Consider the following 26042-nt stretch of genomic DNA (forward strand, 5'->3'; position numbering starts at 1 on the left):
CTTTAGGACATAAGTAGCTAAAAAGCTATTGATAGCTTAGACAATCAGAGGCTTGTGGTGACAGTTCTCTGATACCTAGGAAATTTTACCTTCTACTTTTCCTCAGAAATAAATAATAACGCTTCTCAAGAACTTCTAGAGCTCTTTTTATAAAATACATTAGTTATTGCAAGGTTGTTATCTGCCTTTCAAAGGTAAAGATGAGAACTCATTACTGTGTAACAGAGGGAAAAATTACTTCCTTTAACTAACCAGTCTTTCTAGTAGTGAAATTTACTACAGCTAGAATAAGAGTGAGAAGTGATTAACCCAGAAATATTATAACCAAAGTCAGAAAGGAGTTTACAGGTAAGTCATATAATTTGTTTAATTTTTCAGCCTTTTTCAGGGTTAGGCTAAGTGCATCTCATTTGGATTTTTATTAAAATTTTCATCTGTCAAAAGCAAGATATGAAAAGCAAGACATTACAGATTAAACAAATAACAGAGTTTCTCTGATGGTTTGAGGGGAAAGAAAATTCCAGTTTTGGATGCTTTAATTTTGTGTGCTATTAAAAAGAAAACTATAGACATGTGTAATATCTGTATGCACTGAATACTCATTAATATCAGCTGAAATTCCATGGATTTTCCAGCTAAAAATCGAGACACAAAGACTTCGAATAAGTAGACTGAGAAGACTAAGTTTAGACCTTAAATGGAGTTAAGTGGCAAAAATCTTACCAGACATCCGCTTTGCACATCCAAATTCTGGTCTGTACTCCTCAGTAATCCCCTGGGCTGGGTCCCGCCCCACACTGCTACCTCTACTTTTGACCTTAATATTATATTGCTGAGCACAGTCAGTCTTGATGTTGTAGCTTATGCTAGGACTCTACTCCGTAGTCCAAACATATCAAACGAGACCCAAACATATCAAAACAGACTCTGCAGAAAAGGGAACAGTCCTGCCTTGAATGCTTAGGCTGAGAGGATTCACCCAGATCAGGGCTCAGCCCTTTGAGAGTGGTACTGTAGGAACCAGGTGTAGAAGTGCCACTCAATGGAGCCGTGTTCCCATATGTTCTTGGTCTTCATGGAAGTCTTCATTATTACACTGGGCTTCCCATTGATTCTTTGATTTCCTATCCTGAGCTGCCACGTGCCTTTGGCAGACTAAAATGGAAGCCTTGGCATTATTCTCAAGGCTGTTAGTTTCTGCTGTAGGGACAGTGGTACTTTAAAGATGTCAGAGAATAGCCTGTGCTTTTGTTCTTAGTGAAGTGATTTTTTTAGTCCAAAGACATTTAACACAAGCCTGCATTGAAGGATCCTTTCCTTAGGTTTAAAAGTCTTATTCAACAAAACGTGGAAAGTTATTTCAGCTGACAAAGAAGTGTCAGTAGTGGGGTCTTTGATTTTTGGAGCCTGAAAATGGAGGTAAAGACAAATTGTTCCCTTATATATTATTCTGTAAAATGAAATACATACATAAGTGACAAAACTGTGTCATCTGCTGAGTTAGAGTTCCATTTGGTCTTGAGGTTACAGTCTTCCCAAGTACAGTTATATTAAAAAAACTTCAGAATACAGGAACACAGACTTTTCTAGACTGTGGGAAAGAAAAGAGTCTCAATCACTTCACACAGTTTTCAAGATGTATAGATGTGAGGGAAAATTGTAAGTCTTTATGGAATCTAGGCAGCAGGTTCACAAAGACAATAGATGAAGTATATAAGCCACTAATAGGTTATACCTCTCTCTTTAAAGGAATATAAAATGATTTCTTTTTCTGGAAGAAATGTGGTGAAAACAAAAATAAAAAGTGAACAATTAGAATTAATGGTCGAAGTGCTATTGTTAACAACACTGAATTCCCAGCGTTATTCAAATGTAATCACAATTGCTGCCTTAATAAAGCCATTTCAAAACATACAATCTACAAACATTTAATATGTATATATAAGTATGGGAACCTGTTCTAGTTTGGGGATGCCACATGGATGAACACAGTATGTGCTCCAGGGTAAGTGCTGAGCAGTTCAGAATGGTTCATGTCCCTCGGGGCAGCTGCTCCCTCAGCCAGGGAACCTGATCCAGCAGATGCTCCTGGGGCAGGCCTGGTGGGTTCAGTTCCGCACAGGAGCAGCTGGCAGGAAAGGAGGCTGTGATGCCTACGGTTTATAGTCTGAGACAGAGGACATGAGTTCAGGGATGGTATCAGCTATGTGAGTCATCACGTCTCTTCCTCATCTCCCGTGCTGCAGCTTCTGCATCCCAGGAGCGCACTCTAACCACATGAGTCTGGTCAGCATTGCAGGGTCCAAGGGACTGAAAACAAGTCCTGTTTTCAGAAATGAAAGTGCAAATCTTGTCAGTTCATAAAAGCTGAGCACAGAGAACTTAAAATATATGGACTTCTCCTTGCCTGTGTTTTCCTGTTCCCAGGCCACACGTATTATGCTACTCAGGTGTTATGTTAATAAGCATGGTATAAGGCTTTAATACAGACAAAGAGATTTCATATGCTAATTCAAGTGAGTACCTATGAAAGCACAAGTGCTGGAAATGTTTTTATGGGTGCTTTGAAAAGCAATTATTGACAAAGTGGCCAATCTATTACATGGGCAAGGGGCCTGAAGAGCAGATGGCCTGATTTACTTCTCAGTTCTGCAAGATGCATGGATAGGTTCCAGGCCATGCTTCAAAGGACTGAGAGGGTTTCCTTAGAAGAGCAGTAAGAGTGGCTGCTTCTTTTAGACTCTTCTAGGCCTTAACAGCCTGTTTCAATGAAGAGAGACCTCTTATTTTATGTTCCTTGGAAAGTTTTCGCATCTGAAGGATGTTTGGGTTTAGCATTAATCTTTCCTGGTTTGAGAATGCAGGCTACACATTTACCTGACTTACACCGTTGTGCTGAAGAGTGAATGCTGTCTGATTGGAGCTGGTGAGTTTACTTACTGTCATTGCTACAAATAAATGTAATGCAGAATCTGAGATATTGTAAAGGGTGAAGCAGCATGAGTAAGGCTGAAGCACAGTGAGAAAAGCACACAGTGAAAGCCCTCTATGTAAAGATCATGGAGCTCATCCTCTTGGCATCCATAACTAAGCATGTGAAAGGTGGGATTTGCCAAGAGCATGTTATTTGTGACCAATCTGACTGCTCTCTGTATCAAAATGCCTTGTATCCCAAGTGCTGTGCAAGCTTTTGTAACAGAAAGAAAATTAAATTTTGGAAAAAAATAATAATTAAAAAGAAACTGTTTGTAAAGAAGTTTGCAACTGTAAACAAAAGAAAAAGCGTCCTCATCTCTACAGTATTTAAGGAAACATGTCTGCCCATGGATAAATGCCTTGAAGCAAGAGTGGCTTCAGCAATTAGGTAACTTTCCTCATTACAAAGATGCCTCCAAGCTTCTGAACATCATGCATTTATGATAACATAAGGCAAGCCTTACGGAAAGGTTCATCAAGCAAATTTAAATCCTTGTGGCTAGTTCTTAAATGGGAAAGAAAGTGCTTCCCTATTTATAATCCTAAAGCTGCTGGGCAAGACACAGAGGAAGACTTAAATTAAATGTCAAATCATGAGGCACTAACAATAAATAATGAAGAGATTTCTGTTGCTTGTAGTGGCTGCAGATAAAGCACTGGATAAACTATTTACTGAAGGTTGGTTGAGCTGTCCTTGATGGATCATTCTGTCTTAGATGGATCATCCGTGTGTTTTGTTACTTGGGTGAGTGAGCAGACTGGTCTGAGCCTGTGCTGCCCACATCTCAGGACTTTTATGGTCCCAGGCCCTCTCTGTACTGCAAAGTAGCTGGGAGTGTGCCAAAATTTCAAGAGCAAACCCCTCTTCCCTCTTCTTCTTATGCAATATATACCCATCTAGTGCACTTGCCTTCTCCTCTTGCCTGCATCATGTGATGATGAGAGGAGCTACAGGGAAGTCATCCTGTGGTGTGGCTCATCTCTGTGCATCAGCATCAGGTAAGACACTATTCTGGGAAAAAATTGGCTGTAGGTCCTGTTTATTTGCAAGAGATCACAGTATCCACCAGTGTATGCTTAGTATGTGACTGTGAGGAGGAAGAAGCTGGAAATTTCCCCATTGGCATACAGACACCGTGACCTAGTGATACCTGAATTTATCTGTTTCTTATCAGTATCTTCCCTTTGTGCCCAGGCCCACACTTGATGGTTTGTTCTATTAAGACAGTGTCATGAGAACACTGCGGTTGCTTCTTGGGCTCAAGAATCTGCACAGAAAACCCAGTCCTGACGACAGAGCATTGAGTAACTCTTTATTCCCCACAGCAGAGTGATATTTAGGAAGGTGTCTCTATGGGAAAGCCAGGAAAAGTTCAGTTTAAATATCAGCAGCTATTCTAAGTGAAAGAGAGAATTGGACATGCTTAGAGAGTGCCAATGAAGTGGCTGAGAGGAGTTAGTGCCATGGGAAAAACCTGAATAAATGTGTAGTATTTGCTGGCTCTTCTTTGGTACAGGGGAATAGGACTTGAAATCTTATTTGTTCCACAAGATTTTGACACTTGTCAGTTCCTGCCATGGTTATGTCACAACTCATGTGAAAGTGAGTTTCATCAGCTTAAATGAGATGTTGTCTGAAAGTCTATGGATAACTTTCTGGCTGGAGGCCCACCTCCATCCATTTCTCCTGCTCTTTTCCTCTGTAGGGGTTGAAATATTCTTTGCAAAGAATTAGCAGTAACTCCCTGCTACTGAGGGAATACAAACAACATTGCAAATTGGAAAAAAAATGGTTTTATCCTTCCTGTCCCTGTCCGCTAAGACCAATACCAGTATAATGGGTACTTTGAATATTCAGGGGAGGTGAGAGTTTCAAATGTAAACTTACTTACTTTGCTCACCTAGTAAAGGCCTGGAGTGAGTGTGGTGTAGCCTGTCATTTTGCAAGCACTTTAAGAATCAATTGCTTGGCCTTTTGTTCATCAATTTTTAACAGAACAGTTCTAAAATGAACTTTGAGCCTAGAATCACTATGGTGAAGGAATCACGTAGAGCCCGATTAAAAGGAAGTGCTTGTTCTTGAAACCCACTGTGGGAGTCTATCAGACTCAGATCCTGCCTTAGCTTTGTCTGTTTCGTGCTCTTAAAGTTTTTTTAACTCACTGAAACTACAGCCTTTGTTATTTGTTCTAATCAATTTTCCATTGCCATTGTAAATGACCTTGCTCTTTGCCTGGGTGAGAGAATCTGATATAAAAGGGTTCTAAAGGAGAAAGCTGAAAACTAGATGAATCCTTCAGGCAAGAGAGAGGAGAACTGAATTAAGTTGTAAAAGGAGTTGATCTTCCTGCCTGTTTATCTTCTGATTATTATCCAGAGGAACTCCCATCCAAGCAGCTGCAATATTGCAGTGACTATGCACCAAGGACCAGGGCTCTTTTTTCCTACATTTATACCATGGTCATTCAAAGACGTCTCATGGAACCCAGTGTATTGTAGATCTAATCTTTCTTGCACTCTTCTGTAGGGCTTTTACATACTTATAAGAGAATACCATCTCAATGTCACATACAATTACAGGAAGCATTAATCACAACAGACAGCAGTTTCTGCTCTTTTCTTCTTGAACATGGTGACTGTGCAGGCCATTCTAGGATGAAACTGAGATGGGGAGAACAGATTCCTGAGTATTGTGTCATAATTCCTGCCTCTTGTGTCATAATAATAAAGAGAGAAAAAAATTCAGGAAACGAAAGCAAATAAAAGCAACCAGTAAGTGTGTTGCATGGAGCGGGGAGAGAGCATGAGAGATAGCAAACAGAAAGTATCAGTGCCAACGTAGCCACTACTTATCACAGTGTGACTCTGGACTTGAGGTGTGGCTGTGAGTGATGATACATCAGGTTCCAAATGAAGATAGGAAGGATATTGCTGTATCAGCTGAGTTCATAAGAAGATCTTCTATTAAATATTTTCCTAAATCAGAGTATATTTATCTACTTGAAGTTTAGGTTCAAGGGGCTGTGCTGTCCTCTAATTTAGTTCATTAAAATAACCCAAATATATGTACACACATGTATATAGATTCTGATTCATATTAATGTGAAGAAAATTACGTGCAATTTCTTATATATCTCAATGCTGTTACTCCAAATTAATCCCTGAAGAAATGTGTGTGGTTAGGATCTATTTTATGTCTGATTGAGAAAAATGCCTTTTAGGAGACTGTTTCAAGGAGGAAGCCACCTTCTCCAGACAAAAGCACATTTCTTGGTGAACATCCTACCTTTGTTATGAATGTCCGTAGAAGTCTTGGTTTCTCCTGAAGTCCCAGTTTGAAGATGATCATGGCACAGGGTGTCCTGGCACAAAGGCCTTTGTATGTCTTCCTAATCCTTTTTATTAGACATTAATTTTAATATTTTTGTGACTGCTTTGTGATCAGTGGATCTGTTTCTTCAAAATTGATCTTTCTTTGAAATTTGTTGCTCTTTCGTGTACAGTGGCCTCAGGACTCACTTTCTCTTGACCTTTTATAAAGATTGAGAGAATAGTGAATCATTTTGTGGAAACTGCAAGGTCCAGAGCAGACCAAACTGTCTCCTTTGCTCAACTACAGATTTTTGATTTATTTTACTTTTTGGGAAAATACTCATTCTTGGAACCAAATAAAAATCAAGGAAGCTTCTATAAATATAGGTACCATTCTTTGTACCTTAAAGGAAGGAATGTTAAGGCTTCATCATTCCCATCAGATCGATGCATGTTTTCTAATCCTTCTAGACTGCCGTCTATTATTAAAAATTCTGCCTCTATTATTCCTCATCTTTAAGATGACCATAGCTGACAGGTTTTTTTGTATTATATTTTGGAGAACCTTTTCACCTGTATGAGTCAGAGTGTGTTTTTCCTGATTTTGAACAGGTACATAAACAAAATCTCTTCTCCTTGTCAAATATAGAAGTTTGTTAGAGCTGCAGGGTTAGATGACTATGTTAATGGCTCACTGCAGAGAACACTTCAAATTCAATTCTAATTAATATCTGCTTCAGCCTCTAGAAATGTAGTCTCACCAACAACCCCATAACACCCAAGTTCTAGGAACCGACTTCCCTTTAAGAATATATAGGCAGAAGGTAAACTTATGTGAGCATTTTTATCCCTGTAGGGGACAACCTGGGCTGGGTCTCTCTCACTCAAAAGGTCAGATCTCCACAGTGGGTTGTGTATATACAAAGTACTTGAGACTTGAGCATCCCAAATTATTTATGAAATAAAACAGTAATACAAGATAGGGAATTTTACCCTCTCAACTATCATGAACTTTCATATAGCTTTAGTCTTCAAAAAATTCATAAATGATGTTTTGCAATACTATTCACTTTATTCACAGTAAATCACAAATTGGTATATTAATTTAAAAGTGCCAATTTCATGTCTTCAATTCCAACTACAGTGTTAGAAGAATACTTCTATGAAAAAAATGAGTCGGTGATGGAACAGGTGATAAAGCACGATTTATTAAATTAAAAATAAACTATTTAATAAATACTCCTTTAAGTACTATTAAATCACACACTGGCACTGGGTGAATGGAACATGCCCTCTCAGCATAATTCTCTTAGTATATTGGTTTTTTTGACAATGCATACATTTTTCCTGAGACAAGAACAGTTTCATTTTCATGTCCTTCAAGCACTGTTTGTGTGCTCTTTGGCTGCCTTCTTGATTAATTTTCCATTGTTTGGTATACTTTTGAGATAGAGAGGTTCTGCCTAGGAACAGAAGAGGTCCAACTATGGATTAAAGATCAGATTAGATTTATATTTCAGCAGAATCTGAAAGCAGATGCCTATGTCTAGTATTTTCTCTGTGTTATCTAATAGAATTTCCAGCTCCTAATCACCAATTATTGACGGACTTTCTAAGAAATTACTGTATTTGAACCATCACCTTCATTATTTGTATTTTATACTCCACATTGGGCTGAGCTGTGCTGCTAGATTCATATTGATTTTATTTAACCAGTAAAACAAACAGCTACACGGCCAGGTCTTTCACCCAGCTGATATAGCTATTTGCCTGGAGCAAAGGCTACCTTCTGGTTTCCATTCTGGTGAGTTCACAGCTAGGCAACAGCTATGCTCAGTAATTCACACATCTCCAGGCCTGCCCTGCTCACCTTGCCTGGATACTGCGGGATGCCCACTTCATGGCACACAGATCTTCGCTCCCTGTCCCTAGTGACCAAATGGTCCTTGCTGCTCCCCTGGCAGTCCAGCTCTAAACTGACTGGATCCAGACAGGTGGTGAGAGGTAAAGGAAAGGAAGGAAAGGAAGAGACTGGAAGGAAACTAAGGTAGCTGAGGATGGAGATGGTCCTGGATTTCTCCATGACCTCTCTGAATGTCATTTCCTTCATTAGCACTGAAGATGGTTTCATTCTCCCTGACCACTGCTGAACCCCCACTAGAACATCAGGTATCTTCATTCAGCAGCTGTACTGCCTGCACTGCTCTGGTAGGAACTCTGCTTGGACCTCTCTCATCTTGGTGGAGGGTCAAATGCCCTGCCAAGCTCCAGTGACTAGGTCCTGCCAAGCTACCCTTTGCCATGTTAGGCTTCTTGGCTTTCACTCTGCCAAGAAAAGGAGTTTAACAAGGGGATGAGGGAGGTAAACGTTCTGCCTCATGTGCCATGTGCTGTAAGAGGGGTGACAATGAGAGGTACATTCCTGCTAGATTTTATGTTTCCATAGTTCTCTGTCCTATCTTCCCGTGTTCCTAGAGGAGGTGATGGTCAGGATCAGCTGTAGGTTTGTTTACAGGCCTAATCCTAGGCCAGGACAAAGATCAAAAAGTAAATCAGACAAGATTTTTGTCTTTTACAATGCTTGCTATACACTGCAGGAATTCTGTGCATAATTGTGAGGGGAAAAGTTCATTACGTCAAAATATAGTGTGTGCCTGTAGTTGTAGAGTAGGTTGTTTGAAGACCAATTTCCCAGAGATTAATTATCTTACACAAAGTTTCTTAAACTTAGCAAATTTTGCTCCATTTCTTCTTGTAAAACAATTCCAAATGTTTTCTATTTTCATTTCCCCAGTCATTATTTTTTTCTGTCTTTCAGTGCCCAGGAACTGGAGTTGTAAAGATACTGTAATGTTAATAGATCTATCTTAGAGTTCATGAGGTCAAACTTGTTGTTCTTATCATATGACACAGTGCAAAAACCTGGAATCAACTCATTTAATCTTGATCATAAAACAATCGGCACTAAAGAACTGCACACCCATAAATCAATAGAGACTAACATCTAATTTATTTCTTTTTGGGTCACACGTTCTACTTTCACCACAAAAGCAGATAAGGTAACTATAATTAAAATGTCTATTTCCTTCTCTACTATTTGTGTTAACATGCATACTATTGAATATACCCCTTTCATAATACTATATTTTTTCAGTATTGTACAGTTATTGTTTCATTAAAAATACCCCTGTGATATTAACTGTATAATAAATTACAATTCAAAATAAAATATCAGCCATTTCATCTATGAGAGAGAATAATAAAGCTGTAATAAAAAATAATAAAGTTTAGCAATATGATAATGTAGCATGAGGTTTTTATAGACTCTATGTAAATGTTAAAATCTATAAATTTTTTATATTGTGTAAAACTGTAAAAAAATAGTAGTGAAGGGGGAGGGGAAAGGAAAAAAAGCAGCAATAGCAGGCTGGCTTAATCCTGAAATTTTCTGATTTCTTTTTATAATATGAAAACTAGTGTATAAAAATTATGCTTTTTATTTGTTTCTGGCCTATCTTATTCACTAGAGATATTAGACATAAACTGAAGAAGGAAAACTCCATCTTTGCACTTTCCAGCCCACAGTATTGGTAAGTGAAGAAACTCTAAAGCCTAATCACCTCTCTCCTTGCCTTGCTTTGCTCACACCTAGTACCCTTGAACATGCTCTGCCCTTATTCTTCCAACTATGCTTTAAACAGCTGCTTTATTTGGTTTCTTTTTATGTATTTGGGGTTTAACAGAATGTAGCAGATTATGCAAATATGATGAGGAGAGGAGAGCAGAGCAGAGCAGAGGAGACATGAAATCCTCCTTGCAAGCATTTTCATCTTGTTGCATCATCCTTCACACCACACTGGTGGGATATGCATTTAAAACCTTAATTTTCTTGAAGGCTAATGATAAGTTATTTAATTGTACTAGTCCAATACTTAATATTTCTTCTGACAGCAGATTGCACATGGCATATGCAATTTGATTTAAATAAAAAACTGTCTTAAATGGTTTTTATTTAAATAAAAGGGGAAAGAGGAAAGATATACACGAGAAGAGCATGGATTTCTAAAACAGGTTCCAAAGAGTTACAAATAATAACTGTTTAAAAACCTGCCTTTTTGGAAACTTGACACTGATCAGCTTTGTTTTCTTGTGTTGTACTTGAAATACCCTAGAACATGCTAACTAGTAAAAGATGGGGATACTTACTGTTCTCTCATGATGGAGCTGCTTCCATTCAATTAACAGGTAGCTTGTCACTGACAAGGACATCGTAGACTCTATGTTCATAATCACAATTCTTGTCAGATTTCCAGAGAGGAGGAAAGGAAGTAGAGAGGAAACAAAGCTACGCTGTCATAAAATAAGGAACTAGCTAAGCATTTCTGAAACAAAAAGTCTCTTTCTTCTGTAAACTTAAAACTTTGTTTTCATGTGTGGGTCTTTAAAACAGCAATATGGAAAGTCCAGGTTGGATGAGGCTTTTAGCAACCTGGTTTGGTGTAAGGTGACCCTGTCCATGACAGAGGTGTCGGAACTAGATGATCTTTAACACCTCTTCCAATCCAAACCAATCTATGATTCTACGGCAGTATGAGACTAGATAAAGAGACGCTAAAGAGAACATAAAAATATGAGTCACAGGACATAATCTGAAAACATTTAAGGACAACCATAGATTTAATCTCTTGTTCTGCCACACTACCTCAGCTGCCAGTATTCCATATTTTTTGTTAAAAAGACGTATGGAGGTTCCTCCTCCTTCACAGGAACCTGCCAGCTTAAGGTGTTTTCAAACTATCTGGGACTAACATGCCAGCAATTGAGGTCCACTAGGTATCCCAGGAACTCCATCCTGTGCTGTTGAAGAGTCAGTCTCTGGGTGTTGATATGGAATCACCACTGCTGCAAGAGACTAAGGCTTCCCTGGCATACGTGGTGTGCCTCTTGAGCACTGGAGGACATGAAGATGCCAAGAATGTAAGAATGTCACTACTCAGTTATCAAGAAGGCTCTGCAGCTCATTATGTACAAAATGATGGAGGTGGTCAGAGACAGGGGAGACGAAAAGGTATCACAGGATCCTCATAGTACCTGTATCTGGTTCAGAAAGCAGTTTTCTGTTTGTACCCTTCCAGCACGCAGGAAGTGCAGTGTGTTAGAATTTGCCAACTGCTTTTGACGATTCATAAGAGGGTTTTCCAGTATCATGGCTCTCATAACAGCATCTACTTGAAAGGGGCCTCAGTTCCCATGGGCATGAGAAGCACACGCAGCTCATGAGGGACAGCCATTCACCACAGCTTGCCTTACTGTCCTGCTGAGGTCTGGGATTTCATTATGGAAGCAAATGTCTCTGGGCCATAGGGGTCATACTCTCCCAGAATCTGGTCCAAAGCAGGAGCCATGACCCGTACATTTTTTTTCCTCTGGGCAGATCACTCCCACAAATAGGAATTACGACATCTGAGATAAAAAGCACTTGAAAACCAAAGCTGGCTCCGAGGAGTGGTAGCGCACTCTTGAGGCAGCAGCAGAACCAACAGTGGTGCTGACCTACTACCGGAATACAACTGAGGGATTAGTTGCTGCTTTCCTCACCTTCTCTGATAGACTTCCCTCTCTCCACAATTTAATTGTCCACTAACTGTCACTAACTTTGGTTTCCAACCCAGAAGTCTGCCAGCCACACCAGCTGCCTCATATGTGCCTGCACCAAGTGACTGTCAAAGCAGGCAGTTTGTTGATGCAACTGACAACACAGTTGCCATTTCTACCATAATAAAGCAACCACATTTTCCCCATCTGTGTTCTCATTCTTGGGCTGAGTGAGGTGGATGGTGCCTACATCCATATCCCCCTCCTCTGCAGACAGTATGGAAGGTGGAGCAAAACCTGATGGAGATCTTCCAAAGATCTACGTATACTCTTCCTGACAGAGACAGGTGCTTCTCCAGTGACAGGCCAGCCTGGTAGACTGCCCCAGGCTCTGGGGTAGGCCAGTCCTAGCCATCTCATTTTGAGGGTCACATACAGACACAGACTTTAAAGGGCCCTAAGGAGCCCTTGCTCTTCAGACACATTTTCCAGAGTCAACTGATTAATGTATTTAGTGGCCAGCTACTTCTCCTGATGGAGCTCCAGCACTTTGGTGTGCCAGGCCACTGCACAGTTGTGGTCCCTCCAAAAACTGCTTCAAAGCAGTAAGTCATCTGGTTTTGGACCACAGGGCCATTGTCTTCCACATGGCCACAATCCACTCGCAGATTGCTCTGGGAGATTACTGCTGCTGAGCACCTAATGTCCCTTGGGATATACAGCACCTTGATAGGCTGTAAAGATTAGCCACATCTAACAAATAAATTCTAATACAATTGCAAGCTCTCCACTGAATGGTTCTGCGACCACTTAGTAACCACAGAACCATAGAATGGTTTGGTTGGAATGGACATTTAAACACCATTTAGTCCAACCCTTCTGCCATGGGCAGGGACATCTCTTACTGAGTTTTCTCAAGATGGGGAGCAAGAGATCTTGAAGCCGCCTGCAGTGCTGTGTCACACCTCTACATACTGATCATAGCATTCCGCAGGAATTCGAGGTTAACCTGCAGCTGATTGGAGAGCCTGAAGGCCAGGTTCCATCACAGTCAGCCAAGGACTTGAGGTGGCCCATGCTACCTGCCACGAAGCAGCAAGACTGCGGCTGCTCTGCAAGGGATGACAGTGAAAAGCTGGAGGAGATCACATCACAGGACAGTGATCTCACCGACCAGGGCACAGGACCCAAGTAGGACAGCCTGGTGACAGTAACAGCTGTTGACAGTCCCAGGGATCACCAGGTAAATGTGAGATGGCAGGTCAAGTCTAAGTTCAATCCATGAAATCCAGTGAACAGAAGCTGCAGGGTACAGGGTTAGGCACATGCCTGCCAGGAGCACAGCTCAGGAAAGGGCTGGAGGCCAAGGGTGGAGCAGAAATGGAGCAACCCCTTGCAGCTACACTGGTGAGGTGCACTGGCGCGTATCTTAGGCTCTAGGTTAACTCCAGTGCAATCAGGAGAGAAGAATGTAACTAAGCAACAGCAGGAATTGGCCCCAGCCATCTTGCACCTTTTCTCTTGAGCTTAAAACCCAGACCAACTATGTCTTGAGGGCGTTCATCTGACCACAGATTGTTTTCACGCTGTCTCTCCAGGTCCTTCAGTCACCCATTGCTACACCCATCCTGTAAAAGTTGCACAAAGATTTAGGAAAACTGTTAAGGGGTGAGGAAGGAGCAGAAATGCAGGAACAGGCAAGAAAGATGATAGAATTCAGGCTTGCCAGTTCTTCTGACATAAACAGAATAGTTGGAAATAGGGCCTGTGAGACCACCTGCTCCTACTCCATAATGAATAAGAATTATAGTATTCCAACTTCCTGATTAAAGACAAAGACAAATTCTGTTTGTGGATTTTTGTTTGTTTTACTTCAAATAAAGGCCTTATAATTATACTTATAAGGCCTTATAATACACTAAGACCTGGGTTGCAGTTCTAAGTAACAGAAAGAATGGTCTCTTTGTTGTGAAGTACTAAATGTGGAAATGCCCAAAACTACCTTAAATAGAAACTGAAGATTGTATTTCATATTAGACTACAAATTGTATTTTATAGATAACACTGGATTTCAAAGAATGAGGAAACTGCAGTTACTCAATCTATTTTCAGACTTGAAATTCAACTGTGTGGATTATATAAGAGTGTCATAACCAAACAGAACAACCAACTAATAAAGATGTTCTAAAAGAGAGGTAGATAGCCAAATAAAAAAAAAAATCAAGATATTCCTTGCCCCAAACCAACTATTACACTTGGTGGGGGGGGAGGAAATCACATTACTGTCACATGTGCACTCACTGCATTAGGATAACCTCAAGTTACCACTAAGTTAAGCAAAATAAAATGTCCTTGTTGCCTGCTCCAGATTAAGACATTTTTCAAAAGTGTGCTGTCATTAAAAATGAAATGTTAAATATAGGGGTTATCACTTCAGTCTCCACAAACCAGAAATTCTCAAAGTAAAATTACACCTTTAAGCACTGCAGCTATCGAACAAACAGAATATCAGCACTAACGTTTTTGCCTGAGGTAGTCTGATATCCTTGATGTTACTCGAGTCTCAACTTCCTTCTGCTCACACACCTGGATATTTTTTTATGACACCCTGTGTGACTACATGATGCAATCTGACAAATACAGTAAGAGGCCAATCATTTTAAAGCCATACCATTCATATTCCTAATGGTGTTGTTTTTTTAAAACACGTAGTTGGTTGGACTGTGCAATTCTCTCAGTTCAGCTAAGACAACTCTTTAAGAATTACTGATTAACATTTTAAATACATAAAGCTGTGCATGTCTTATCTGTACAAATCCACATTTTGGAAATTGAATCAGCCATACCATACCATACCATACAGTAATAAAGTAAAACATGCAGTAACTTCCTAGGAAGTTACTGCCATTTAATAACGCATTTTTCCAAGGCACAGTACACAAAAGAACTCCTGCAATGGCAGATCAATTTACCACATGAAAATTTTAACCTTCTAATGAGACAGTGTAACATGCTTTGCTCGTTCTTTGTCCCAAGTGACATAAGGCAGCATAAGCAACTCAACAAGGAAATTCAGACATCCCCGGTTCCTCATCATAGTTACAATGAATACTGGTCCCCTACACAAATGAGAGATACAAAGTTGTAAAATATAATATAGGAATATAATTTTATTCTGTTAATTTGCAAATGTATTGGTACAGCTGTTCTGAGAAAGCTTCTGAGGAAAATTTTTCCATAACTCTCACTCTCCCAGCTGCTCCCATTGCGTCCTTTAAGAGAGGATCTCTCACAATTTTTTCCATTGTCTCAGCGAATTGGGTTGGTTGAGGATCACACAAAAATCCTGTAACATTATGCAAGATTGATTCTAAAGGACCACCTGAATTAACTGCTATAACTGGACATCTCATATACATTGCCTCCAAAGGGACAATGCCGAAATGTTCATTGCTCGGTGTATAAAGCACACATACAGAGTTACTATAAAGGGAGATTTTCTGTTCGTCTGAGAACGATCTCAGAAAAGTCACGTGCTCATGAACACCAAGCTTGGCTGCAAGTCTTCTCAGCTCTTCATAGTGCTCCACATTTTCCAGAACTCGTTTATCGTAACCACCTGCCATAACCAGGTGAACTTCATTCCAGTCATGAGAATCAAGTCTTCCTCGAAGTTCGTGCAAAGCTTCAAGAGCCAATGCTAGATTCTTTTTTCTCTCATACCTATTAATGGAAAGAAACAAGAACTTCTTTTTCATCGGTAACAGGTCAGCTATGTCTGCAGGAACGATTGTTTCAAAGCTACTGATGTTGAGTGATGGGTAGAGGACATCTGGGTTTATGTGAGACAGGGACTTAAATGTGTCTTTGAACACGCTGGCAGTAAACTTGCTGTTCACAACAATACAGTCTGCCATGCCAGTCGTGTACTCTTCCAGCCAGTCCAGTGGCCATCTGTAGAGACGCTTCAGGAAAGATTCTCTCGTGGTCAGAAGCTGGTCAGGAAAGTGACAGTAAAACAAAACCTTCTTATGGGTTCTGGCCAGTCTCAGTATGGGAATGCAAGCAGACACCTAATGCAACCGGAAGAGACAGGACAAGAGGAGACATTTAATTATTGGTGTTAGTGCTACCGGTGCATATGCGTGATTTCAAACCCACGCCCTGAGGGCCAGTCCTTTGCAAGCCAAGTGCCTTCTCCCTCTCCCTTCCACAAGCACATCAACCTGCACTCCCTCACCCAGGACCTCTTGTTGAGGCCCTAGATCTCCTTCCTCACAAAGACAAGGCACCTTGCTCCCCACCCAGGCCCCACCAAGCCTCAGGACTTCTCCATGCACCTCCTCCTGCCACTACCAGGGGAGCTGGGAATGGAGCCCAAGCTGCAGTGGCATCCTCCCTCCAGCTGCCCCAGAATGCAAGAGTGTTGCAAAATGTGGAATATGTCAAGGTTATCTTAGGTGAGGACGTTCTTTGATGTAAGGTCTTTGTATACTCTCAAGCCTAATCAGAAAGAATGGAGACCTAATCAATATAACAGGCACAAGCCAGCATCCCTTAGTGCAAAGACATTTCGAACTAACAAGCTTTATGGATGTAGTAAATTAAGATGTTTTTGCAGGAGAGTAGAACAGATAGCAGCTGGAATCCCTTACTCAAGGACATCCTGGAACTAACAAGCCTTAAGGCTGTAGGAAATCAAGATATTCATGGATGTCTATGTCATTGTCATTGTTATGTTTATGTCATTGCTAACATGGCAAAATACTCAAGGTCCATGTATCCTACAGGTGAACTATTGTGTTCATTATAATACTAAAAATCATGCCTATAAGACAAAAAGATCCCTACCCAGGTGAAGATCTTTCCCTGAGCATGCATAGAAGTTAGCTGGGGTAATGTAACTTGTATGGAATCACAGAATCAATTAGGTTGGAAAAGACCTCTGAGATCATCGACTCCAACCTATGACTGAACATCATGTCAACTAGACCATGGCACTGAGTGCCACATGCTGTCTTTCCCTGAACACCTCCAGTGACCTCTCCAGGCAGTCCATTCCAACATCTAATCACCCTTTCTGGGAAGAAATTCTTCCTAATGTCCAGCCTAAACCTTCCCTAGTGCAGTTTAGGACTATGCCTTCTCATCCTGCCGCTTGCTGCCTGGGAGAACAGCTGATTCCCACTAGGGTACAACCTCCTTTCAGGTAAGTGTAGAGAGTGATAAGGTCATCCCTGAGCCTCCTTTTCTCCAGGCTAAACATCACCAGCTCCCTCAGCTGCTCCTCAAAGGACTTGTGCTCCAGAGTCTTCATCAGCTTCACTGTCCTTAACTGCTGAAATTACTAACCAACCATAACTGAGGAGCTGCACTTGGAAAGCGACTAACTCTGAATCTCTGTATAAATAATGGTGAGGAAAGCCTGATGGAATGAGCTTGATTTGTGGAAACACCATCGAGCAGCCAGCCTTGCACAACTCTGAAATAAACAATCAATGTCTTTCTGAATCTCTCTCTCATGTCTAATTATTGGCTTGTTCCACATCATGCAACGAATCCGATTTTGTAGGGATTTGATGTTCCAGAGGTCTGGAGCATCTCTCTTATGAAGAGAGACTGAGTGCAGATCTCATTAATGCATATGAACATCTCCACGGTGGATGCCAAGAGGACGGTGCCAGGCTTTTTTCAGTGGTGCCCAGCGACAGGACGAGGACGGCCACAAACCAAAACCCAGGAAGTCCCACCTCAGCGTGAGGAAGAACTTCTTTTGCGCCGGGGGTGGCAGAGCACTGGAACAGGCTGCCCGGGGAGCTCCTGGAGTCAGGGACACTCTCACAAACCCATCCGGGCTCATTCCCGTGGGCCATCCCTGCTCTAGGTGACCCTGCCTGGGCACGGCGGGGTTGGACACGGGGGGGGGGGGTGATCTCCACAGGTCCTTTCCACCGCTAAGAATTCTGTGGCACTGTGAACCATCTGCCCGTGCCCGTGCCCGCACCTGGTCGCAGACGAAGGCGTCGCAGCTCTCCCCGCTGAGCAGCAGCACGTAGAGGGCCAGGCAGGCCATGCGCAGGGCGGCGCACAGGGCGTGCCCGCGGCCGCACAGCGAGCGCGGCACCCACCCTGCCGCGCAGCGCACCGCCAGCCCCCGCGTCTCCGCGAAGCAGCGCCGCGGGTCGTAGTGCGCCGTCCAGATCCGCACCCGGCAGCCCCGCGCCCGCAGCGCCAGCGCCGCGTCCACCACCAGCCGCTCCGCGCCGCCCAGGCCCAGGTCCGGGTGCAGGAACAGCACGGACGGGCCGTCCCCGCCCGCCTCCTCTTCCTCCATGGCGCTGGCCGCGCGGGTGGGATCGCATGCGCGGCCCGGCAGTCCCGGCGGGACACGTCAGCCTTCCTGCCGGGCCTTCCCGCCCGCCCCGCCCGCCGGGCGCCCGCCGCGCTGCCCGGCCCGTCGCTCCGCTTGGTGCCGCTCCGGTCCGGCCGCTGCGGGAGGGCGGGCGCGGCCGAGCCGTGGCGCGGGGGCAGCGCGCTCGGGAAGCGGCAGCTGAGCGAGGGGGAGAGGGATAAGGGGCCGGTGCTGCTCAGGCATTATCCTGGGAAGCCGCGCGGCGCCGGGATGCGCGGCGCGGGGGCGGAGCCTGCAGCGGGCAGGGACGTGGCCGGAGTTGCCGCAGCCGAGAGTGTGTGAGACGGCGCCGACCCCCAGCCAGCGCCGCAGCCATGGTGAGGGGCTGCCCGAGGCGGGGGGCGGCTGGGGCGCCCCTGCTCCCCCCGGCCGTGCCCACCGCCTCTCACCCTCTCCTGGTTCTCTCCTCTCTCCGCAGCCCGGGCCCAACCCCAGCGCCACCAGCGTCGGCTCCTCCGGCCGCTCCCCCAGCAAGGCTGTGGCTCCCCGCGCCGCGGGATCCACTGTCCGGCAGAGGTGGGTGCCCGCCGCGGCTCTGCCCTCCGTCGTGCCCTCTGCTTTCCTGGCTGCCCAGGCTGGTGCCCTCTGCTTACGTGGTAGCACCGGCTGATGCAAGTCCAGAGATGGGCAACGGAGCTGGTGAAGGGTCTGGAGCACAAGCCCTGTGAGGAGCAGCTCAGGGAGCTGGGGTTGTTTAGCCTGGAGAAAAGGAGGCTCAGGGGTGACATCGCTCTCTACTCATGCCTGAAAGGAGGTGGTAGCCAGCTGGGGATCGGCCTGTTCTCCCATGCAGCGGAGTGACGGGAGGAGAGGGCATAGTCCTAAGTTGCTCCAGGGAAGCTTTAGGTTGGACATTAGGAAACGTTTCTTCACAGAGACGTTAGATGTTGGAATGGACTGCCCAGGGAGGTGATGAGGAGTCACCGTCCTTGGAGGTGTTTAAGGAAAGACAGGATGTGGCACTCAGTGCCGTGGTCTAGTTGACATGGTGGTGTTCAGTCATAGGTTGGACTGGATGATCTCGGAGGTCATTTCCAGCCTAAATGATTTGTGAAGTGTCTTGCTTCTGCAGAGTCTCTTTGGGGTGCTTGGTGCTAGAAACCGGCAGACTACTAATGTGTTTTGTTTGGTCTTTGTTTCATTCTGTTGTCCCTTAAAGGAAGAATGCCAGTTGCGGGACAAGGAGTGCAGGCCGTGCCACATCCACAGGTACTGGTGGGATGTGGCGATTCTACACTGAGGACTCACCGGGGCTCAAAGTGTAAGTTGGATTAATGGGTGGTGCTAGGCATCGAGCCTGTAGAGTTCTTCTGCTTATATAGTCTTTCAGTCTGTGAATTATTAACAATCTATGAGTGTCCTGATGTGCATCAGAAGACATGCTGAATTGGTGGCTGGGACGACACATTTTATTTATTCTGTAAACCTGGAGAAGTAGTTTTTAAATTTATACTAGTTTGAAAAAGGTAGGTACAAGTTATATTTTGTGATTGCCTAGGCTTACTTTAAGTGGTCTTTGAAGACTGCAAAGTTTCAGTCTTTGAAGTTGAAAAAGATTACTTATCACAGTTAATTTAGGCATCTGTGTGCATATTTTGTTCTCTTTAATTAAAATGTTGGGGTTTTCTTTATTAGGAGCTATATCGTGATCCTCTGCACCCCCTTGAAAATACAGTATAACTGATATGCTGTATGCTTGCATAATCTCAAGTGTCTCTATTACAAAGCTGCAGAAAGACTACTTTAGCTAAGCTTGCAAAGCAAATAGCATTTCAATTGTTTTTACAAGGTGAATATTCCAAGATTATGGTCAAATATCTGGTATTATCCCTTTAACTCTGAAGAGAGCCTAAGTTTTTACTTTTTGGGCATTTCTAGTCATTCAAATCAGTTTCCCAAACGAACTTTGCAGCCTAATACTTGGGTAACAAAGATGGAAGGTGTATTTCAGCTGATGAGTGCACACTAAGTCATACCCTGAGTGGGAACTTGTGCTTCTTGTAGAGTGATACTTCATGGCCTCTTGTTCTTACTGGGTTGAAGAGTCTCAAGGCACTCAAGGCTGTTTCTTGTTTTTTATCATAAATCCATTAGTATTTAGTTTTGGAGCTCTTTAAGAGGACTTCTGCTGGCTGCAGAAACAGAACATTTGGGGAAGGGTTGGCTATAGTCTAGTTACTGATAGTTCTATGAGTAATCCTTCTTGTGAAGTTGTCTTATGTGTTTTCATATGTGCTTGACACTTTAAAAGCCAAAACCTATACAACAAACAACCAAAGTAGTGATGTTATCTTGCTTTCCCCATTCTGAACGCAGAGAGGAGACAAGGCAAAGAAAAGAAAAAGACAGTGAGCAGCAACAGTGTTCTAGAGCAAGATAGGAAGGGCAACTACTTTCTGTGTTGTCTGGTCTATTAAAGCTCAATTTAAAAAATGAGTGAAACCCAACTGAGAAGGGGGCTACCATTAGGTAGATTTTTTTTAAGAAATAGATTTGTGATGCAAACTGTCAAAGCACCTTTAACGATTTTGAGAAGTTTCCTAGTGAATCCTTTGGGTTACTTTTTGATACTGAATGACCACTGAGTTTGGTGTCCATTCAACATCAAGTTGAATTCAACATCAAGTTGTTTGTACTGAGCTTGCACTCAAGCTCAATACAAGCAGGTCAGTAGATAGATTTTCCCATCTGTTTGTGTTGCAACACATTGGTTCCCAGTTTTAAGGCTTTGGAACCCTGGGAATGTTTCTTGGGCTTTTTTTTGGAAGCTGCTGTGGGTAGCTGCATGGTCAGGCTTCTAGTGGAAGAATTAAAAGTGTATTGGTTTTACAAATCACCTGCACACTAGAAGTAACATTTTCTGAGCCATGTCTTGGGAGCAGCTTTCTTGCTTACGACTTTCCATGTATTTTTCTGCATGTTTTTTTCCGTAGCAAGCAACTGTTATGACCTCTGTCCTATTTAGTAAGCTTCAGGATGAAAATGGCCTGTAGTGGGGTTGTGGTTGCCTCAGTAAAGCGTTTCAGCTGAAGTTGTTTTTAAAAATGGTTGTGATCACTACTGTATGAAGTAATGTGAAAGCTTAGCCTGATAGTGATGAGTGGTTGGTGGTTTTTTGGTGTTTTTTTTTAATTTTGTTTAAAATACGAGGTTCTTACTATGAAAAAATACATAAGCCACCTAAGAACAGGTTAATTCATACTAGCTAGGATCAGGAGAATTTCTAGATAAAAAAGTTCTATATTTCATATTGTGCATAATTTTGCTGATGCTTCAGTTATTTATTATCTGTATTCAACATCCAAAACAGTAAATATGTTGAATAGGCAAGTTGATTGGCCTCAGGAAAGATCATTTCTCTGTAGTACAGGATGCTACAAAATGTATGTCTTCAAAAGCAGTATTAGCAAAAGGGAGTTGTGGAGTATCTGGTTGAGAGTGGGATATGATATTTTTCTCTTTAAAGCTCAGATCAAGCATCACAGGCTTTGAAAAGAAAACTAAACCCAAACTTTTTGCTCTTCTTGTGGCACTTGGTACTTGGTTCCTGTATCTTGTTGTGGGCTGTCTTGCTTAAAGAGGTATAGGCAGTGTTTTCCGTGGATAGGGAGTCAAACTGGGCTTGTGCTATAATGTGCAGCCTTTCAAAAGACATTGTGCAAATGCACAGTACCAAATCTTTAGAGGTGTTTGAATCCATTTATTCATTTAAACTGCATGGTAGGCTGAGAAGATGCAGGTGTACGGAGGAGAATTGCAGGGTTTCAGCAGGTTGTCTTTGGGACTGGAGGAAATGAGGTACACATGTCGATATTGGAGAGGTGATTATTCTCCAGGGGTTCAATGTCATCTGCATGTTTAAAAAACATACTAAACACACAGTAACCCCCCACTGTTTATTTTCATGTGGCTCTGTTCTGATTAGTGGTGCTCCTTTATTCCTGTACGCCTTTGGCAGAGCAGCTTACATATTCCTACTACTAAAGGCTCGGAGGAATTAAGTAGTAATTCAGATGCAGTGTAAGGACTTTGTGTACTTGATATCATTGTAATTTACATTGTGTGGGATATAAACTTCAAATATGTATAGAATGCTGGTGATTGAGAAGTACATTTTATTGCTTAGTGAAAGATACCCCTTGACAGGGGTTGCTTATGTAGTCACTGTGTCCAGACTTTATTTTGCTCATTTTGCTATTGGTTTATTTGCTAAATGCTTTATATCTGTGTTCAGGGTTCTCCCTGCTCAAATAAGTCTGAGTATGATAGATAATAGTTGAGTTTTGAAGCTCATTGCAAGATTACAGTTATGAACATTTGAAGTTTGTAGACCATGATCTCGTAGAAAAAAATGTCAGTTACTTCCAGTCTCTTCAGTTTCTTTCTTTACCTTGTATTCAGATAACATTTACCTGCTTATAAAGAGTAACCTGTAGAGTAATACAGGCTGGATAAGAGATTTCATGGGGTTTTTTTCCCAGTAGCATGTTGAAAATCAGAAATGAAATTGTATGAAAGTGAGTGGTATGAAGCACCATTGAGTCTGTGTAATAGCGCATGTAATTGTATCTCAGAACAGCATGAAACAGCTGATTTAATCAACATGCAGTCTAAGGTTAACCTGTTTTTTTAAAAACAATGCTATACAATTTCTAAACAATATATAAAAGTGTGAAGGAAAAAAAATTGAAATTTGTTAATTATACATTTTAGGAAAAGATTTAATGTTGTTAACTTTCACATTTCATGTATCTTTTTCAAGAAAAGAGAAGTCCCTGTCTCTCACCCACTGCTGACGTTGTTTTCAAATGAAATAAAACCTTTAAAAAAACCCAGCTAATGCGAATTTTATGCCAAAATTTTAGTAGCCGCTAGAGGACTCTGTTGGTTTTTGTATCAGAGTGTATCTCTGCTCAGGTGGCTATCTGAGTAGTAAACACAGAAGATAATTTTCCAGAGATTGTTTTCGCAACTATGAATAATGAACCATTAAGGGCCTTTAAAATAAATGGTGTTTTTGTTACTTTGTTGCACTTTATTATGTAACATTTAAGGTATGTAAGACTGTATGTATCTTTAAACACAAGAGCAGCAGCAGTTTTGAGTAGGGATGGCTATCTCATTTCTATGTACTTTAAGTTATTTCTATGGGAATGGAAGGAGAGTTTTCTTGTACAGTTGCTTATGAACTGATAAGCTCACTTGGCTGATAATGACTGGCCTTTGGAGAAAGCAGATTTTTTTTTTTTTATGTTAATGCATTTTTTTCTTTATTTGTAGTGGACCTGTTCCAGTTTTGGTCATGAGTCTTCTTTTTATTGCTTCTGTGTTTATGCTGCACATCTGGGGTAAATACACTCGTTCCTAGACTCAGCTGCCAACTTAAAGCATACATCTTGGACCAAAACTATGGTGGATCCTGGTTGTTCTTGGAGAGAGACTGGGGAAGCTTCCTATCACCTATTGAAGTCCTGTCAACTTTGGCTATAGTACTGAATTAATTTCTCAGTTCGCTACTGGGGCAGCTTTAAAAGTCATGGGTCATTTTATATTTGTATCTGTACATTTAGAATACAGGTATTGCAATAAAAGTTGTATATGGAAATAGAAACAGTCTTAACTGTATTTTTTCCTCTTCCAGCATACCACAGCTAGCACATTATACTTGTGGTTTTCATATATAATCATATTTCTGAGTAAATACCATTTGACAGTTCAAGCCAGATTTTTCTATATTATACATTGCTATATAATTTTATGCTAGAAGATCTTTTTTTTTTTTGAATGGGAGAGGCAAAATCAGGTTCACAAACACATGAAGGTAACAAATGTACTCGTTGAAATAAAACTGAGCTACCTGAGCTGAGCTGGTCGTGTTTGTCTGTTAACTTCAGAAAAACAGCTGGATTTATTTATTACCTAAACACAAGTTGAGCCCCTGGTGGTCTAGTGGTAAAGGCGCCGCGCTATCACCGCGGAGACCCGGGTTCGATTCCCGGTCAGGGCCACTCCCGGGCAGGTGGGGCTCGTTAGCCCTTAAAGGCAACCCACCTACGTCCTGAGGACCTCGCTGCCACCGTCCAAGCTCGCTTGGCCCCGGCAGACGAACCTTAGGATTAAAGGGTGGGCTCAGTTCCGCGCACACTGTGTCTCACCTAAAAAATCCAATGCGCAGGCTGGAAGGTGTAAAGACCTTCCCCGGATCTTCGCTCGCGAAGACTGGCCATTATTATTATTATTTTATTAAACACAAGTTAAATTTTACTCAGTGCACATACATAAAAGTTATCTAAGGATGCTTGTTTTTTCAAACAGTACTTGAGGAACAATGTGAACTGGTACCTAACTGATTTAAAAAAGAATAATTGCATGACTATTAAAGACATGTTTTGCTTTCAGGCATGTGGTGTGATTCTTGGGGCTGTCCTGTGCGGGGACAGGAGTTTGGACTTCAGTGATCCTTTTGGGTCCCTTCCAGCTCAGGATATTCTGTGATTCTGTGACTCTTCAGGTCCAGACTCTTTCAAGGAGACTTAAATGGAATGGGAGGACTGGAAAAGCAATGACTGCATTTTAAATAACAGGACTTGCAAACATGTTGAGATACAGCTAAGTGACTCTTCAGATAATCTCTCCAGTTTACTTCAGGGTGTTGTTTATTTTCCTTTTGAACAGTCAGACATCTCTTCCTTCTCTTTTTAAAGGTATCTACATATTTTCGCATTAGAATTTCTCATTGCCAATAAGGTCTTGAAGTTGGATAGAATTATTTTAGCCTGTTTTTCTTATTGGTTCCTGTTTGACTATCAGCTTGTAATGGCAAAACAGTATTCTTAGTTACACAGCCTTGATACAAGTGTTGACTGTGTGTTGTAGAAGCAGCCCCTCTTACTCACCACCTTCCTTTAAAGTAGTTCTTAAATTAGCATTACTTCTGAAAAGACCAAACTGTTCAGAACAAAAACAAGAATAAGAAATGTGATCTTGGGGCTAAAAAGATAGTTGCCTTGAGCTGTGCTTATGCAATGTACCTAGTGTAAATGTAAAGATAGAAGACTTGGAGCAGAAACTGAAAATTATCTTAGAAAATTTAATAGTAGGAAGGTTATGTTTTTAGAGGGTTGGAAGTTAAGGAACAGGGAATTCTGGTGACTCAAAGGCAGTGGAGTAGCAGAATACATTGAATTGGTAGAAACTGAGACAAATAAATCACATATCAAAGGGAAAAGGATCCATAAATCATTTACCACTATGCATGTGGAAGGGAAGTTAAAACACAAGGGAAAATAAAGCAAGGGGGTTAGCTCACTGCTTCAGAAGGTGGAAATAAGGATCTCTTACTTAAATGCTTTGCTTAGCAAGAGAATAAAATCTGTACAGTCAGTGATTTCATCTTAAGGCAAGAAAATGCGAAGAGAAGACCAAATGCAAGTCAGTTGTTCTCCTGACCATGTGGACAGACTGTGTTACTGGCTTAATTTGTGGGGCATGAAGGAAAAGGAATAAAATATTCTAAAAGAGGTTAAGGGTAAGGTATAATGAGTAGCAGTAATATCAAAGTAGGTTAGCTCTTATTTCCTATTTTTTCTAATGCACTGCTTAACTACTTTTTAATACAGCAGGCAACAGTTTTCTTTGAAACTCTTCCAGTCCTTAAAAGCTGTTTTTCCACATCAAATAATTCCACTTAAAGCTTTCCATATTTTTGCTCATTTGGTATCTTGCTGCTTCTAAAGACCAGTATCAA

At 41.9% G+C, this 26042-nt stretch overlaps 2 protein-coding genes across 2 annotated transcripts; one reads left to right on the forward strand and one right to left on the reverse strand.

The window, feature by feature from the left end:
* Nucleotides 1–15030: 15030 nt before the first annotated feature.
* ALG2 (ALG2 alpha-1,3/1,6-mannosyltransferase) lies at nucleotides 15031–18302 on the reverse strand. Its single transcript, XM_050333265.1, has 2 exons — nucleotides 17888–18302; nucleotides 15031–15956 (listed from the first exon to the last, which is right to left on the reverse strand). The coding sequence occupies exons 1-2, from the start codon at nucleotides 18215–18217 to the stop codon at nucleotides 15054–15056; spliced, it is 1233 nt and encodes a 410-aa protein (XP_050189222.1). The 5' UTR covers nucleotides 18218–18302; the 3' UTR covers nucleotides 15031–15053.
* A 167-nt stretch (nucleotides 18303–18469) lies between these two features.
* Nucleotides 18470–23908, forward strand: SEC61B (SEC61 translocon subunit beta). The gene is made up of 4 exons (XM_050333279.1): nucleotides 18470–18612; nucleotides 18714–18811; nucleotides 19455–19556; nucleotides 23576–23908. Exons 1-4 carry the CDS (start codon nucleotides 18610–18612, stop codon nucleotides 23661–23663), a joined length of 291 nt encoding a protein of 96 aa, XP_050189236.1. The 5' UTR covers nucleotides 18470–18609; the 3' UTR covers nucleotides 23664–23908.
* The last annotated feature ends 2134 nt before the right edge of the window (nucleotides 23909–26042 follow it).

Source organism: Myiozetetes cayanensis, unplaced genomic scaffold (assembly GCF_022539395.1).
Source record: "Myiozetetes cayanensis isolate MyiCay16 unplaced genomic scaffold, myiCay2020 scf1, whole genome shotgun sequence".
In the NCBI taxonomy this organism is placed as follows: Eukaryota; Metazoa; Chordata; class Aves; order Passeriformes; family Tyrannidae; genus Myiozetetes; species Myiozetetes cayanensis.

What these genes read in the sequence shown, in the direction of transcription:
- ALG2 (XM_050333265.1), bottom strand. Translation starts at nt 18,217, where the DNA reads ATGGAGGAAGAGGAGGCGGGCGGGGACGGCCCGTCCGTGCTGTTCCTG. An exon ending in ACGCCTTCGTCTGCGACCAG is followed by an intron (nt 15,957 to 17,887) that starts GTGCGGGCACGG and finishes CGGTTGCATTAG; the next exon opens with GTGTCTGCTTGCATTCCCAT.
- SEC61B (XM_050333279.1), top strand. An exon ending in GGATCCACTGTCCGGCAGAG is followed by an intron (nt 18,812 to 19,454) that starts GTGGGTGCCCGC and finishes TGTCCCTTAAAG; the next exon opens with GAAGAATGCCAGTTGCGGGA. An exon ending in GACTCACCGGGGCTCAAAGT is followed by an intron (nt 19,557 to 23,575) that starts GTAAGTTGGATT and finishes CTTTATTTGTAG; the next exon opens with TGGACCTGTTCCAGTTTTGG.